Source organism: Zonotrichia leucophrys, chromosome 5 (assembly GCF_028769735.1).
Source record: "Zonotrichia leucophrys gambelii isolate GWCS_2022_RI chromosome 5, RI_Zleu_2.0, whole genome shotgun sequence".
NCBI classification, from domain to species: domain Eukaryota; kingdom Metazoa; phylum Chordata; class Aves; order Passeriformes; family Passerellidae; genus Zonotrichia; species Zonotrichia leucophrys.
The window spans coordinates 38,458,727-38,473,939 of record NC_088175.1 but is presented as its reverse complement, the minus strand read 5'-3'; the positions used below and the strand labels follow the sequence as shown (position 1 = coordinate 38,473,939).

At 43.9% G+C, this 15,213-nt stretch overlaps 2 protein-coding genes across 5 annotated transcripts in view; both read right to left on the bottom strand.

Moving 5' to 3' along the window:
• Positions 1 to 5,668, bottom strand: part of SLC1A2 (solute carrier family 1 member 2) — an 85,644-nt gene extending 79,976 nt beyond the window's left edge. Inside the window, exon 1 of one of the 2 annotated variants that reach the window (XR_010440467.1) lies at positions 5,179 to 5,668. Coding sequence is in view for 1 of the 2 variants with exons in the window: in XM_064714534.1 (XP_064570604.1) it covers positions 5,179 to 5,195 (17 nt within the window). In the remaining variant the exon portion in view is untranslated. The remainder of the gene's footprint in view (positions 1 to 5,178) is intronic. The other variant, XM_064714534.1, reaches the window with a different exon arrangement.
• Positions 5,669 to 8,717: 3,049 nt separating this feature from the next.
• PAMR1 (peptidase domain containing associated with muscle regeneration 1) overlaps positions 8,718 to 15,213 on the bottom strand; it is a 56,489-nt gene continuing 49,993 nt past the window's right edge. For all 3 annotated transcript variants that reach the window (XM_064714674.1, XM_064714675.1, XM_064714676.1), the window contains 3 exons: positions 13,423 to 13,655; positions 11,783 to 12,078; positions 8,718 to 10,820 (listed from right to left, as the gene is read on the bottom strand). In XM_064714674.1, the coding sequence (XP_064570744.1) occupies positions 10,284 to 10,820; positions 11,783 to 12,078; positions 13,423 to 13,655 (1,066 nt within the window). In that variant the 3' untranslated portion in view covers positions 8,718 to 10,283. The remainder of the gene's footprint in view (positions 10,821 to 11,782; positions 12,079 to 13,422; positions 13,656 to 15,213) is intronic.

Here is a 15,213-nt window from a genome sequence, read left to right as displayed (position 1 = left end):
GTCTATAAAATGAACTGAATATGTACAAAAATGGAGTTGCTGTCTGGGTGACAACCTCTTTTTGAAAGGGCATCTCAAGACAAGACTGAAGGTTGGGGCCACGAGAACTATTGTGTCATTTAAGGATCACGAGTTATCTTCTGCAAAGCCTAATTGTCTTTTACTGAAATTGATGAAAGATTTGCAATTGACAACAGTGAAATGAGGTCAGAGCCACAGCTGATGTGACTAATTACCAAGCTACATTCACTCCATCTGTCCCACAAAATGTCTAAGAAAGAGCATAGGTAAAACATCTCCATCCTATGCTGGTGCTCATCAAATCCTGTGTAAAAATAACAGTGAGAGCACTTGGAAGATTTCATCCTCTGAAGTATCTAAACACTTGTGCCAGAAGAATTCCTCAAGTTTCCATTTAGAGAAATTTTTTGGGTAAATTACAGAATAAGAACTCAGATGACAAGAAATGTGTGGGTGTGCTTGTTGTATATATTGTGGCAGATCCTGAAAACCCACTCTCCTATGTAGGTGCCTGAACCCTACAATGAAATGCCAAGTTAGTTTTCCTGACTCACCTAGGTGTGTCATGTTGTCTCCAGGCTAGGTGCATAATACATGCTGGCAATCTCCCTTTCAAGCTTTGTCTTGACAATGCAGCAAATGGCTTATGACTCCTGCTACAAGATCCAAAACCATCACAGCTGCATGACTAAAAAAATAATCCTGTGTAGTGAATGAATTCTTAATGTTCAAATGTGTTCAAAAATTTTTGGAAGGTTAACTTGTATTCACAGAGCTTTATAGCAGTAAGGTATTTATTATTTGTGCCTCCTGTGTTAACTTATTTTGATAATAACCATCCATCTACAGCTAGTATAAAACCTATGTGGGTTCCACAGCTGTAGCTAATTTTGGATAAATCAAATCATATGCTCTCTGGTCTGGACCGAACTTTTATTGTTGGGTGATCTGGTAGCACAGACAAACAGTATACTCCTGAAAGTGGAACTGCAGTTTCAGAGACAGTGCAACTTCTGATGAAGATAGGAATATCTACAGATGAATGAGGAAACAACAAAGTTTGGAGAGGAGGAATGGACCTCAGATGAGAATTTTTGTTTGTTTGTTTCCTTCTAAGTAAGATACTGACAGAGTCAAATACTATGGTGGGGATCTCTGCCCTGCCATGCAGTTTATCTGCTAGTGTGAACAGAACAGGAGCACTGCATTTGTGCCATTTCATATTACACAAACACCATTGATATTGTGTATGTAGAACTGAGAAGCACAATTTCACTAATCAAACCACAACACTAAGCAGTTACCCAGACTTCTGTCTATTCAAACACAGTAATGTTTCAAACTCTTCCACTTCACTGATCTATTTTGTTAGCAGGGTGCATACACACACAGACATGCCTGTTGACTGTGCACCACAAATCTGAACAGGTGCCATCTCTGTGCTTTTCATAAGCCTTGCCTGGGACCACTCTCCAGAACTGAGACCAATGGAAGTGGAAGAGCCCACATCAGGCTTATTAACCTCTGCAAAACATGGTGATCACACTCAAAGTGCCCACTGGGAACGGCCACTGGTCCACACTGACTCCCCGACCATGCCCATGGACTGGGAGAGGGCTGCCCAGCCAGGGGCACGGGGCTGCCCTGAGGCTGACCTGCACACAGAGGGCTGAGCTCCCCGCTCACACACCTGCTCTGCCTCTGTTTATGCTCTTCTGTCGATGCAGTGATAGTGTCTCCTAGTGGCTATATTCCTGAAGGAGCAGACCCTAATCCAAGCTGCACACCTGAAACTCCCGCCCTTCAGAGGCATACAAAATGCAAACATATCTCTACATTTTTAGATAATCTAAATCAGCACTCTGAAAGATTTTTTTTTTTGACAAATAAACAACCAGCAAAACAGTAGCAAGGTACTTTATTCTTTTCCTTTAGTAAGACTAAAGAGATAAGAGCCATAATAAAACCATGTGAAGCAAGGACTTTGCTCAGAGGTCTGAAAGCAAGCATGGGCATCAACTGATCAGAGTCAATGTCATGTAACCTTTAGGTCCAATCCAGACCCTGTAAAAGCAAAGGAAATGCTGAAATGCTCTGCTTTGGTAAATCACCATAGATCAACCCACCACGTACTGAGCCCTACAACAGACACCACAGTTTGTGGGTGCAGACCCATGGCCTGGGATCTTTGTACCACACTAAGCACTTGTGAAAGGCAATGCCAGCACAGATCAGGAGGCCAGGTCTCCCAGCAGCATCCCACCTGCAGTCACGGCCAGCAGAAGACGTTTAAACAGAACAAGAAACCTTGAACTGTATCCATACTTGGTGCTAGCCCTTCCTCCTTGAACAGGATATTTTCCATTTTCAGCACCAGCTAAACACCAAAAATCCTTCTTAGTAATGAGATCTTTATCAGGAGATTTTGTGAAAGAAAGACTAAACCTTCAATATACAGACAGTGTAAACCAAAACCCCACCAGCTGGAACGACAGTAAGATAAACCCAGAGGGCACATGGGTCTGATTTTGCCATGTTGTTGAACATTTCCTTTCCCATTTTCTTCCAATTGAAGTTTCCCTTTGCTGACTATCCTCTTGGAACAGAAAGATTTGTGCAGAAAATTTCCATACATGGATGAGCTTAACCAAATAAGATATTGAAAGAAAAAGAAAAGAATGAAAAGGAACAGGCAAGGAAATCTTTCCTACCAAACCCTGTCTGCAAGTAATGGCTAACTCTTAACAATGGAGCATGAATTTACCTTCCTCTGTTATATATCAGGGCCTTTTGTTGTTCATTAAACATCTGTCACACACCTGACATCCTCACTTTGAAGATTTTACATAGGCTTCCCTGCGAGAAGAGTAATAAGTCACTACAAAAACTGTTGTAGTTGGAACAGTTTTAACACCTCAAAATAAAACCTTTATATACTTCTGATCTCAACTAACATCTCTAGCTGAACATCCCCAGAGTGACTAGGCGTAAATATGGAGTGTATCCATTTGTTCCCATCTCCAGTAGGTCCTTTTCCATGTACCTGTGTGTGCCTGAGATAGTGCCCACTGCTGCAAGCAGAGCAGTGTTTCTGCCACCATTCTCACATTGTGCCAGTGCTGGTGGGAAAGCATTTCTTGAACAAGGTCCAGTGAATACTCCCTCTCCCTGATGATCCTTTTGGTGCCTCAGTTTGCTGACCTTTACGCCAGAGCGAAAGCTAATCTCTACCCCCAGCTTTTCACTTGAGGGAAGAGAAAGATGAGAATTCAGTTTTGAAAGAGGTTCTTACTGGTAAACATGGATTGACAATTGAAACGCTTCCCACTCAACTTCTTTTTCCACACCTCCTTCAGCTGTCACAGACCGCTAACTGAATCATACCAAACCACAATTTCAGTTTGTCTTAGTCTAGGTAAATTTCCTACAAGGTTTGAAAACAAGGCCTAAACTTTTTGTTTCTTTTCTCACCCTGACAATTTAGCTGTGTTCCATAAGAAAAACAAAAGCACACATCTACTGAAGCCTTTCTGGTTTCGGCACTCTGATCTTTTGTAGCCCGCCTGTTCAGTCAAGTTCTTTCAAAAGCACCTCTTTCTCTTTCTACACACATTTAAAACCTCCTTTCATCCAAAGTTGACAGATCTCCCTAACACCTCTTATTAAACTCCTGTACAATTGATCCCACCTTCCACCACTGGTCCAAAACAAGCACAGACCTCTACAGCCACCTCATGTGGGAATACAAACAGCAGATGACTGCACCATCCAGAGGAGAGTGATAGTTGGGGTAGTCCAAGGGTAGAGAAAGGAAAGAGCTGCAACCCTAGGCTGGTCCTTCCACCTCTGAGCTTCTTCTTCATGGGTCTGACCATTTGTTGACAGCATCTAGTTAAATAGAGGAAATGCTACATAGGGCAGATTAAACTGCTGCATTGCCACCAAAACAAAAACGTACAAACTCAGTGCAGAAATTCCCTGCAAAGGTAAGGCAATAGCAAATGATAAATTAATGACTTCTCTCACAGTCCTGTGAAAAGCCAAAGAGCCTCACATACTTGTCCTCTGTTAGACTGGGGATCGTTCTTTTTCCCAAAGCAACCCAAACCAACACTTTCTAAGCTTCCATTCCTCCTAAGCCAACTGCTTGGGGCTGCTGCACAGCCAGCCAGCTTCTTCTTCTGACCAGGTAATGGGACACTTGTGTGCACACCCTCCCAGACATGTGTTGGGTTATTTAAATCAGCTCAGCAAGTCTTTTAGCCTGAGAGACACAAAGGCAATATAAACAGAGCTTCCTTTTGCACTCTGTCCTTAGAGAGTCCTATCTTGAGCAGATCATGCTGATACAACATGACAACATCCAGGGATAAAGGGGAGGCTCACACTAAACGCAGTCTAATGCTAGGTAGTGTTATAAGAGGGCAAGCAGAGATCAATGAAATCTTTTCTCTTCTTTCCTACAACCAGCAAGTCTGTAAACTGAACAAGCCCCCTGGCTCACCAGAGAGCAATGAAGTGGGCGACTCCTGAAATCTGGGCATGGGTAGGGACAACGGTTTCCTTCCAGGAGACACTACCAGAGCTGAACTGTGTTTGCTTTTCTTTAAAGCCTCTTGTAGAACCCTTTGCCCTTCCCAGCATTTTTCTTGCTAGAACTTTAACGCATTTGGCACAGAACTGCAAAATTGCACAACTCCTCAAGAAGTTGGATTTGTTTCTTGCCTTTTGAAGGGATGGCTGGGGGGACAGGTTTTCGATTATTTTTGAAATTATAATTACTATTATTATTAACATTACTGTTATATTTAGGAAGAAGCTTCCCCCTCCCTTCTGAGTGAACCATTCACTTGTACTCTTCTTTCACAGGCAGGTGGTTTAAGCTTGATCTGCCCTCCAGGGGTTAAATAAAGAAGTGATGGGAAGGAAACCCAAGACCTTTTCAGTGGCTCATATTTGAAATTTTTTCCCTCGCTCTCTTCTATATGTGGATCGTCTGCTTCTCGTTTCCTCTCGCTCCCTAATTATTGTGTTAGGGAATGGCGAGGGGCAAGGATTAACAATGAAGCAGATGACAGGAAACTGTTACCAAAAGAACAATGCCGGGCATCTCCCCCATCCTCCCGTTCCTCCCACCCAAGAGATGGTCCCCCTCACCCTTCTGTCGATGCCATGGTTCCGAAAAAAACCCTGTCTTCTCAAGGGTCCAAGGGATTAATTTGGACAGCAGGGCGCGAAGGAGGTTGGTTCTTTGGTATAACCCTCGCTCACGTCTGGGAAGGAGCACGCAATTCCTTGTAATCCTGGGGGCTCCGCAGGGCGAGGATCCGGCAGCTCCGCTCCTCGGCTCTCCCCCACCCCGCCGTCCCAGAGCAGGCTCTCGGTGCCCCGGGGACCGGCGCTGCTGCGCCGCGGCCGCCCAGCAGTGGCCGGCGGGGCGAGGAGGCGCTGGCACCTGGGCTGCGATCCCCGGCGCCCTCCCCTCGCCGCGGGGAGCGTGTGCGTGTCTGCGCGGCTGTGTGCGAGAGCTGGGGGGCGACTTCACATCGGCGCGGCGCTGGCTGAGGCTGGATTGGAAGGTTTAGCCCTCGAGCCGTGGATTTGCAGTCAATCCCTCTCTATTTTAGGCACGGGCTGACATCACGAGCCGTTGTTACTCCTATAAATCCCCCCCAACAGCTCCTTGGCAGCGGGGGGGGGGCGGCGAGCCCCTCTCAGGGGGAGGGCCAGCCGCCGCCGACCACGACCTGCCCCGTTCGCCGCGGCCGCCACCGCCTCCCGGGGCAGGCTCGGGACTCCGGGGAGCGGCCGGGAGCCGCGGGAAGGCGCGATCGCATACAGACACACAGAGAGACACACACAGACAGACACACACACACACAGACAGACACACACAGACAGACACACACAGACACACACAGACAGACACACACACGCGGCCCCGCTCGGGGTGTCCGCCTGCCGCCGCCCACCCGCACGTGCCCCGGCGCGCGGCCGGCGCGGGGTCCCACAGCGCGGCCGAGAGGCTGCGTCCCCGCAGCCGCGGCACCTGCCCCGCCGCGCCGAGGCGGCAGTAGCCCCCCGGGAGGCCCGGCCCGACGGGCCGCTGTCCGCGCCGTGCTGTCCCACCGGGACGGCCGGGGCTCGCTGGCGGGACCGAGGGGCCGCGGGAGCGGGGCCCCCGCCCGCAGGGACGCGCAGGGTGCGGCGCGGGGCGGTGCTGCCCCCTGCCGGGAGGTGGGCGAGGCGCGGCGCCCGGGCCCCACCTGCCGCCGGCGGGCCCGCAGGCCCGGCCCCGCACCGCACAGCCCCGGGGAGCGGCCGCCGTCCCGCCTGTGGCCGCGACCTCTCCCCACGCCTCGGCCGGGCCCGCCCCGCGCCCCTACCTGCGCCGCCCCGCCCCGCCCCGCTCCTCCGCGTCGGGGGCGCTGCGCGCGGCCGCGGCCCGGTGGACCCGGGCCCGGGTGTCGCCCAGGGCGCTTTTGCAGCGTAGGGCAGGAAATTTCTGTCCTGTTCTATACCCGCACTCAGGTGCTGGGGCACAGAACGCTCGCCCAGACACTGCCACACACCTTCGCTCCCGTTTCCCTCAGCTGGGGCTCTGCCCGCCAACCTCAGTGCTGTCTCTCCATCCAAGTCTGACCAACCTGATGTCTCGTTTAACAGGGAACAAACATTTCTGCCACAGCTCGTTCCCTCTGCACCGAGGAGGTGGCACAGAAAGCCAGCAGCCATGCGGAAGCCCCCTGACACGATAAGGAGCTGGGAGGCTGCGGGGATTGCACAGCTGAGCAAAGCCTGCCTGACCCTCTGCACCACTCCCACTCCCCCAGGATGCTTTTCCTGCAACCAAGCCAATTCCAGTTACTTGCCCTTAAAAAATGGCAGGATGCAGCCTATCACGCAATCCCCAGTCCTAATCAAATACACATTTTTTTTCTTGTAATCTTACCATGGACGTAGGCTTTCAACAAAAATCTTTTACAAGGGCAATTCTATGAGAGTAACTGAGGGTGCCTGAAAGGAGCTTGTATTTCAGTATGTCCATTTCCTATTTTTCAGCTAAGCACCCTGGCTTTTGGGTAGTAATTTAATGCAGCCCTGAAACATACAAAGGAAAAACATACACTCGTTGGAGGGAATAAGAATGCAGAGAGTGTTTTGCTCTCCTCTTTCCATAGCAATATCCTTATGGCCTTTCCAGAATGCACAGCTCTTTTTCCTTGGAGGGAAAATGAGCTGCTATCCATGTTGTGCTATTTCACACCCTTTTTCCAACAGATGGCACAGATCCTCACCTGTTTAGAAAGAGATGTTTGAAACAGTTCTACATCTTAAAAATAGAGTCAAACTATCAAAGATATTATCAATTCCAGGTCACACATTGCTTTTTTTCAAACATTTATCCCTATTTTTCTTCATTATTGGCATTAGATGCTAACCCCTGCATAGTTCTGCTCAGTCTGTAAACAGGAAACTACTGTGGGTAAACCTGACAGGATGGACAAGCTGGTTTGTAATTCCTGGGAATACTCGACATGGTACAGGTGCTTGGATATGTTGATATGACTGCTCACTTTTGCATGTGAATACCTATGTCATACAACCAGAGCAATAAAACATTATGTGGGCATTTGGAAATAGCCAGATTTGAATCTAGGATTCAAACATGATTGAGATCCAGAAATAGAAGCAAATGCTGCAACCTCATCCTCCTCCTGTAAAGGGCTGTGCTAAAATATGAACCCTGGGGTTGAGCCAGGTGTCTGGCTATCTTCCTACTTCTGCTTCTTTGAAGAGCATCATGGCTGTGAAAAAAAAGGGTTTGAATAGTGTTGTGCATGCACAGCTATAGCAACCTCCTGAGATTTTAATTCCATGAATTCCTACAAGTTTCTCTTCAAGAATGTACTTTTGTGTGATATACAGCTAGTGAACAGCTATATTGTTGCTGTCCAAGCCCAGAAACTTTCTCCTGATTTGAAGCCAAATGGGGATGGGATTCAACACTGAGGAGAAGTTAGAGGACCAGTATATATTAAAATATAGTTGATCTTTAGAAGATGAAGAGGGAGGTCTAAGGCTGGAATTAAACCAGACTTTTGCAGATCTGTTTGGACTGGACAAAACCTAAAGAGAGAAAAAAGCATTTAGAACCTCGTCTCTCTCAGCTGTAGCAGGGGAGAGCTGTAATACTATGGAAAGCAATGCAGTCATGGTGTGCTAACTGAGAACACAACCAGCTCCCAGGTCTTCATAATTTCTGTTTACCATTAAATAATCCAATGATTATTTAGAGTGTAGAAACTCTCATTTAATGTAATAATGAAAGAGCTTTCTCATTTCACTCTTTGTCGTGGCTGTTAGGAAGAAACACATGTTGACTTTCTGCAAGTTTGTGCTTCTCCAAAACTGACACCTAATTTACTCTAAGCCATTCTGTCAGCAGGGGAGTACCACACATTCATTGGCATGTGTTCCTCCCGGCAGAGGAATGAAACACATCATGTTTTTCACATTTAATGCAGGATTTTTGTTGCTGTTGTTGCCATGCACTTTGTCGGCCAAGCATAATCTCCTGGCAGGAGAAGACAGACAAACAAGATAAAGAGAAGCAATATACTTTAATTGTAGCCCTTAAACTTTTTGATTTAAGCAACATCATGTGATCCTATTTCCAGTGAAAACAAGGAAAGTGCAAAAGCATACACAATAAGTATTTCTGCCAAGAAAATAAAAAATAAGTTACATGGAATGATGTCCAACACTAATTGTCCTTTTAGCAGCAGTTTTCAGATTCAAAAGTGGATAGAAACTACTGAATGCTAAGAAACTTGTAATGAGATTTTACAGCAGCAAAGAATCAGAACTGAAATCAGACTTGCTAACTTCAAGTTGCTATACCCATACAATAGGCAGAACACAAGTTCAGGATCTGAGTCCTTCTTGGTAAGAGCACTAAATCTTTTCATCAGGTTCCCAGTCCTCACAGCCAACTACTGCTGTAAGCTGTTTTGGGCACTGCAATAATTTGAAGGTCCTAAAAACTCCAGAGTGTCATATATGACTTAGCAAGAAATCATTATTGATGGAAGACAGTCAGTACTGTCTCTTCTCCCCAGTTTTTATAGGGTTAATCCCTAGTCTTTAGCCATGACTGAAAGAATGAAATAAAGAATAGAGAATGATTTAGTGTAAGAGCAGTGACTAAGGACCATGAGGACACTCAGGTGTCTCCCTGGACAATATGCCCAATAGGAGAATCTTACTCTGATGTCAAACAGTTCAGTCTCAGTTCAAGAAAAGTGCCTGCTAAGCATGAGACCTGGACATTATTCTTACCCTGAAGAGCTACAGAGGAGTAGTTTTACCACAAATGTGTGGGAACTAATGGGAACCAAAAGTTTTCCTGAGGTTTTCATACTTCTATGAAAAAAAACACTTGGAAAAAACATATTTAAAATATATTTCATGTTTTTATCTGTTTAGAACACACGGTGAAAGAGAACTCCTTGGTACATTTCATTGTAGTGGTTCATGTACAATAGTAGGAATGGGTGTATTAAGAAAAAAGAATCTTGTTATTTATGTTTATAAATAGTCCTTGAATTTTATGCTGATTCTGCCTTTTTAGTTCCTGAAGAGTCCCAAGTGAGAGTGACATGCAAAGAGACAAGGGCAGTAGAGAGTTCCAAGAGTGTGACACATATAAAGCAAAAATGGATCTAAATAATGTCAGACATGAGTATGTAGGTTAAAAAAACAAACCATGGTTTATTTAAATGTGTAAAGTACTTGGGAGGGAAGAAGATTACATTGTACTATGGCAATACAGACAGCACATACCACAACAAGCTCATCCATCATAATGAATTCAGGCTACTCTTTCCAGACTCTTAATCCACTCAGTCACACAGATCTTTGGGAGAAGCTCACCATCAATTTCTCCAGGGAGCTCCACACTACAGATTAATTTCAGACAGAATTTACTGTCCTGTTTCTGCATGTCAGACTCAGGAGCAGAGCATCGTCCTCCCACCAGGGGAGACAGACAAAATATGGCAAAACTTCTCATGCACTAAGACCCTCTGTCATGGGTTAAGTAAAATTAGCCTGATGAAATATCTGATCCTAGGACAAATTACCAGGCTGCCTGCCTTAACCTTATCCCAGATGTGTCTCATCACTAGGATGAGAAGCCTAAAGTAGCAGAGACTGAGAGAGATATTATGTTATAAAATGCCATTTCCAGACTCAGGTTTTTATTTCATGTTCTTCTCAATCCAGTCCTTGAAGGGAAGAGCTTTGGTGAAGCCACTGTAGAGTTCTAGGCTGCAAGTTTTATCATAACCCCAGCTCACTAATCCCATCAGGTGCCACCTTAGCTCAGGAGATGCTTTTCCTGGCAAAGTTATGGCAGCAATCCCACCAGTTTCAGCAGGGCAAATATTAGAAAAGGCTGTGTGGTCTTGTTTGGCACAGAACATGCTGTCAGTGATGCTGACTTGTATCCCATTATCCTCATACTGTTGCTCACACAACAGTGAATCCACCATCTGAACAACTCCCATGCGGATTGTGTCATTCTTGTATCCGAGATCTTTAATGTCAGCCAATACCTTCCAGCCAGTAACCATTATCTTTAAATCCTCTGTGGATGCAGTCAGGTCATGGGAAGATGACAAGCAAATGGGTTGAACACGACTGCTGATCCTGGCTTTGTCCAAGAGTTTTATGACAGCTATATCAGAATCAAGTAATATAGGGTCATAATTGGGATGCACTATGATGGCAGAAATCTGGAGAGGAAACACAGTAGGAAGAATTGTAGGGTTAACAGCAATGGCAGGTCAGCAGCACTCTTTCCATACTACCAAAATACATTTTAGTTTATCCTGCATACTTCTCCTTTACCCCCATCTATGGTGTTCTTCCACTCAAATGAGAAACATGCAATACATTACATAATATTGGGGCCAAACCTTTACTGCTCATGTCCTTAATGAAATCCTATAAGAACAGATAGGATTCCTATAAGAAAATACTGTAAAAAAAATGTAATATATTTTCTTACAGGAACACAATGAAAAAGATGGGATTAGAGAAAGAAACTAAAAAGGGGTCAGGAGGGAAAGCATCAAGTTAATTATGATATTTTGGATAAATTCCATTAATTAACTCAGACACACACCCCAAATTTCCCCCCAAAAAGAGACACACATACCCAAATTTGCTGTATTTCTGATTTTGATTTCAGCTTTTCTAGTTCTGCTTGAAAAAAATCAAATCGCTCTGGTGAGCCCAAGGTGCTATTTTTGGAGCTGGAGTCAGACACAAACTTCTTTTCAGTTTAGAGCTCTACGGCCTTGGGGCTGAGAAGTGAAATGTGCTCATGGCATCAAACCAGGATTTAGAGCACAAGTGTTTCCCTCATAAATTATGCTAATCAATTTTGACAGTAGCTGGCATCTCTTCTACTTTTTTTACTGGCAATATCACTCAAGACATTATGGCCCACAGAACCTGAGCTATTTTCTTAATTAGGGGTGAATGTATGAGTTGGATGGCTTCGAGGAATTCAATGAGCTACAGCATAGGCCTTTCTTACGCCATTCCACTTGAGTCTCTACACATGCATCTCAAAGAACAACATGTAAGAGAGTGCATTGCCCAAAGGGTCAACGTTTTGTCCCTATACAAGACAGATGTGATCAGCATCTACCTGTGCCCATCATTTTTCAATCCTGTTGGGCTTACTCACCCTCAGGTTCTGGATGGTCTTTTCATCCCTGTCATCATCTCTATAGAATTTGCCCAGAACCACCTTGAGCTCTGCTGTCTTGAGCACGATGGTCTTGCCCAGGTCAGTGACGCAGTGGGCTGCCACCACCACGGTGCGCTCGTTCACCAGGGCCCCGCTGCAGATCAGGATCCAGGCCCCTTTCCGAAGGCTGTTCTCCTTCACCCCGCTGGCTGTGCGATAGATGGCTGCTTGCCATGGCCACCTCATAGAGGTCACTGCCTTCTTAAGGGTGATGTTTTCTGCTTTTCCACAGACTGGGGAAACATGAAGCAAAAAGTAGGTAACACTTTCTCCCCAAAAGAATCCGAGCATTACTCTTAATTCCTTCTTAGAATGTGCCAAAAGAAACTAAACTGCCATGATGAATATGAAGGACAGTTGTCTAATTAGCCTCTGTCTCTAACCTGCAAAATTCTGGCAGTATTTGATATAGCTTTTTAAAACAATATTCAACTTTTCCATTATTATCTGAATTCCTGGGCAAAGTAGGAATGTGGATTTAGCACTTGAGCAGGTGAATTTTCACAACAACCTTATCGACTTGCACTATAATGAGATGACTGCAGAAAGAAATGAAAAGAACACCCTTGATTCTTGTTTATCATAAAATTCCATAAAGCCATCAGTGCACTAAAATTCACCCTAGGCAGTCACAGTGTATTTTTGAGGCCTCTCTTGGCACAACTCTTTGCACAGGTCAATTCATGCCGATAAGAACAGACTTGCCTTGCAACAAGAATGTTGAAGCAAATGCATCTAAATCAACAGTCATTCTGGGGAAAAGAAAAAGCTCTGCCTTGTTCTAGGAATACCTTATCCATGCTTGGACCTGGGGTAAAATCCCCTACATCATAAAAGGTTTAATTTCAGTTGAAAGAGTTACATTGCATTGTTGTATTTTTTCTTTGTGATATGTAGTGTGTGCATGTCCATAGTGAATGCGATACTTTTCAAAATACATGATATGATCTCAAAGTAAAACCACAAACAAGAACAATAAAAATTTGTTTGTTGTTAAGATCTACTTTTCACGGTTTGCTTGATGTCAGTAGTGGAGTTTACCAAATCTTGTGACGTTCTTACCCTAACTTCTTTGTGCATTACCTCTAGATTAGATTTTATCTAGATTTACAGTTTGCAATATGAACTCTTCCTTAGCAGGGTTTATTAAAGGAAGGGCCTCTTTAAAATTGCAGATTCTCCCTTCTATTGCTCAAACTTTGATGGTTTTGTCAGCTGTGTGCCAAAGTATACAAATGAAAGAAAAATCCCATTTGTAGTAAATCATACAGAAAAACATGAAGTAGTAGTAGAAAGCTATTTCAAATCAGGAGAAAGACTCACTATACCTCTTGCTCAATAAAAGAGTAGAGAAATTAATGGCAAATCACAGTGCTGAAAGCCTGATCACTTTACCATCAAGTTCTACTGGTGGATAAAAAGACACATATATCCTTCAAGCTTTATTGCTCCTTTCTCCCAGCTGGAAGTATAAGCAGCCTACACTGCTGTGACTCCCTAAATATCTAACATGAATGCACATCCTGTTCCCTCATTCACCCAAGAGATATGCACATTTTTTTCCCTTGGAGACTCACTTGGAATACACACAGGGGCTCTCCCACTCCATTTTCCTGTCTTGAGGCAAGTCCTCCTGCTGCTGCCCAGCCGGCGGTAGAAGGGAGAAACGCACTCATACTGGAGCTGAGTGTGCAGGTGCTGGTACCCTGGCGGCAGTTCTCCAAATGGCAGTGCTGGTTTCTTGGTTGGATAGACTTGAAGCTTTTGCTTGCTGAATGCAGAAGAGTAAAGTTGATGCAAAGGTGTTTCTCTGTTTCAAGGCACAAAGAACACCATAATTATAATATTATAAAAGCAATCATTACCATAACTTTATCACCAGTTGCGTTAAGTATCATTTAAAATCACATAAAGTTTGCTCATGAAAGAATAAGGAAAAAACATAATTCCAGCATAGGTTAGCAATACTCCCATTTACATCCCACTATTTTATTTACATATATCTGCACATATATATAATTACACATATGCTTATACATATCCTATTTGTGTCTGTTTTTTCATTTTACAGTTTCCGAATTGAAATCAATTGCCTCTGAATGTGGAAGTTTTTTCCATTCACAAAAGGACTGAGACACCATTTTTTAAATTAAGAAATTATACCTGAATTTGGCATTGTCATTATTAATTCTCAGTAGAGGGGAGATAGACACATCTTTTCTCTAGTGAATATTTTAATAGACAGTATTAGGAATTGATTCAGATTAAATGATGTTTCTAAAGCTGCTTGATTTGGCAATTAACAGAGATAATTGCCTCACCACAGAGATTTCATAATTTCATAATTGCTAAGCTTCCACTTAGAAATTGTACTGATTAGCTGAAACAGGGCACATAATTAAGAAATAAATATGTGCACCAGCATAGATATGGACCATAAGCTTGACTACAGTTAAACTTAAATTTTAATCATTTAGAATATGTCCCTTGCTTTAATGCTTAAAAGCTCATGTCTACAAAAAATCCCCTTTTTATGCCTGAAAGATTCAGCAGGAAATTAGTTTCCCTTGAGATTTCTGGTACTGCCTACATCCAGAAAAGACTTTTTTTTCCTCATGATTACTTCATTTTTTATCACAGAGAGACACAGACACCTCCATCATATCCAATCTATGAGGCAATACATAACAGGAAAGTAAAGTTACAAAGAACAAGAACAAGAGTCTCTTGTATTTTGAAAGGAGGATGAGAGCTGCTGTGGTCCTATTTAGTCTGCCAGGGTACCATTCCAAACTCACAGATGACTTGCAATATTGCATAATCTAGACTTTACCTCACTATTGACCTATTAAGTGGAGATTCTGCTTCAAGGGATTAAAAACAGTCCACAAACATGAGACGCCATCATCTTATGGATGGGAGGACATGTATGTTCTCTCAATACAGCTGGTGTTCATACCTGAAACATTAAAGTCCTGTATCCAAAAGTCAATAGAGAAATTTAAGAAAGAAAAATCCCATAATGGCTACCAAAACCTCATGTCAGCTTCTCAGGGCCATCTCTACAATCATATATCACAGACCTGGAGAATGGCAGAGTGACTGGGAAGTACATGCTTGCCTTGTTCCTCAGATCTTCTCTAGCCATTCTGGCTGTTGTCAGAGACAGGATAAAGCTTGAGCTGGTCCTTCATTCTGACCTGATATGACTGTTCTTAAGACCAAAGATGAGGACAGTTCTAGCACTGAATTGAAAACTAAATTAGTCATGTACTTCAAAAATAACCCTGAAATGAGAAATTACTACTTGGACGAAAATGAACCTGAACATTGCAACATATTTAATTCTGATGGGGTTTATTTCAAGA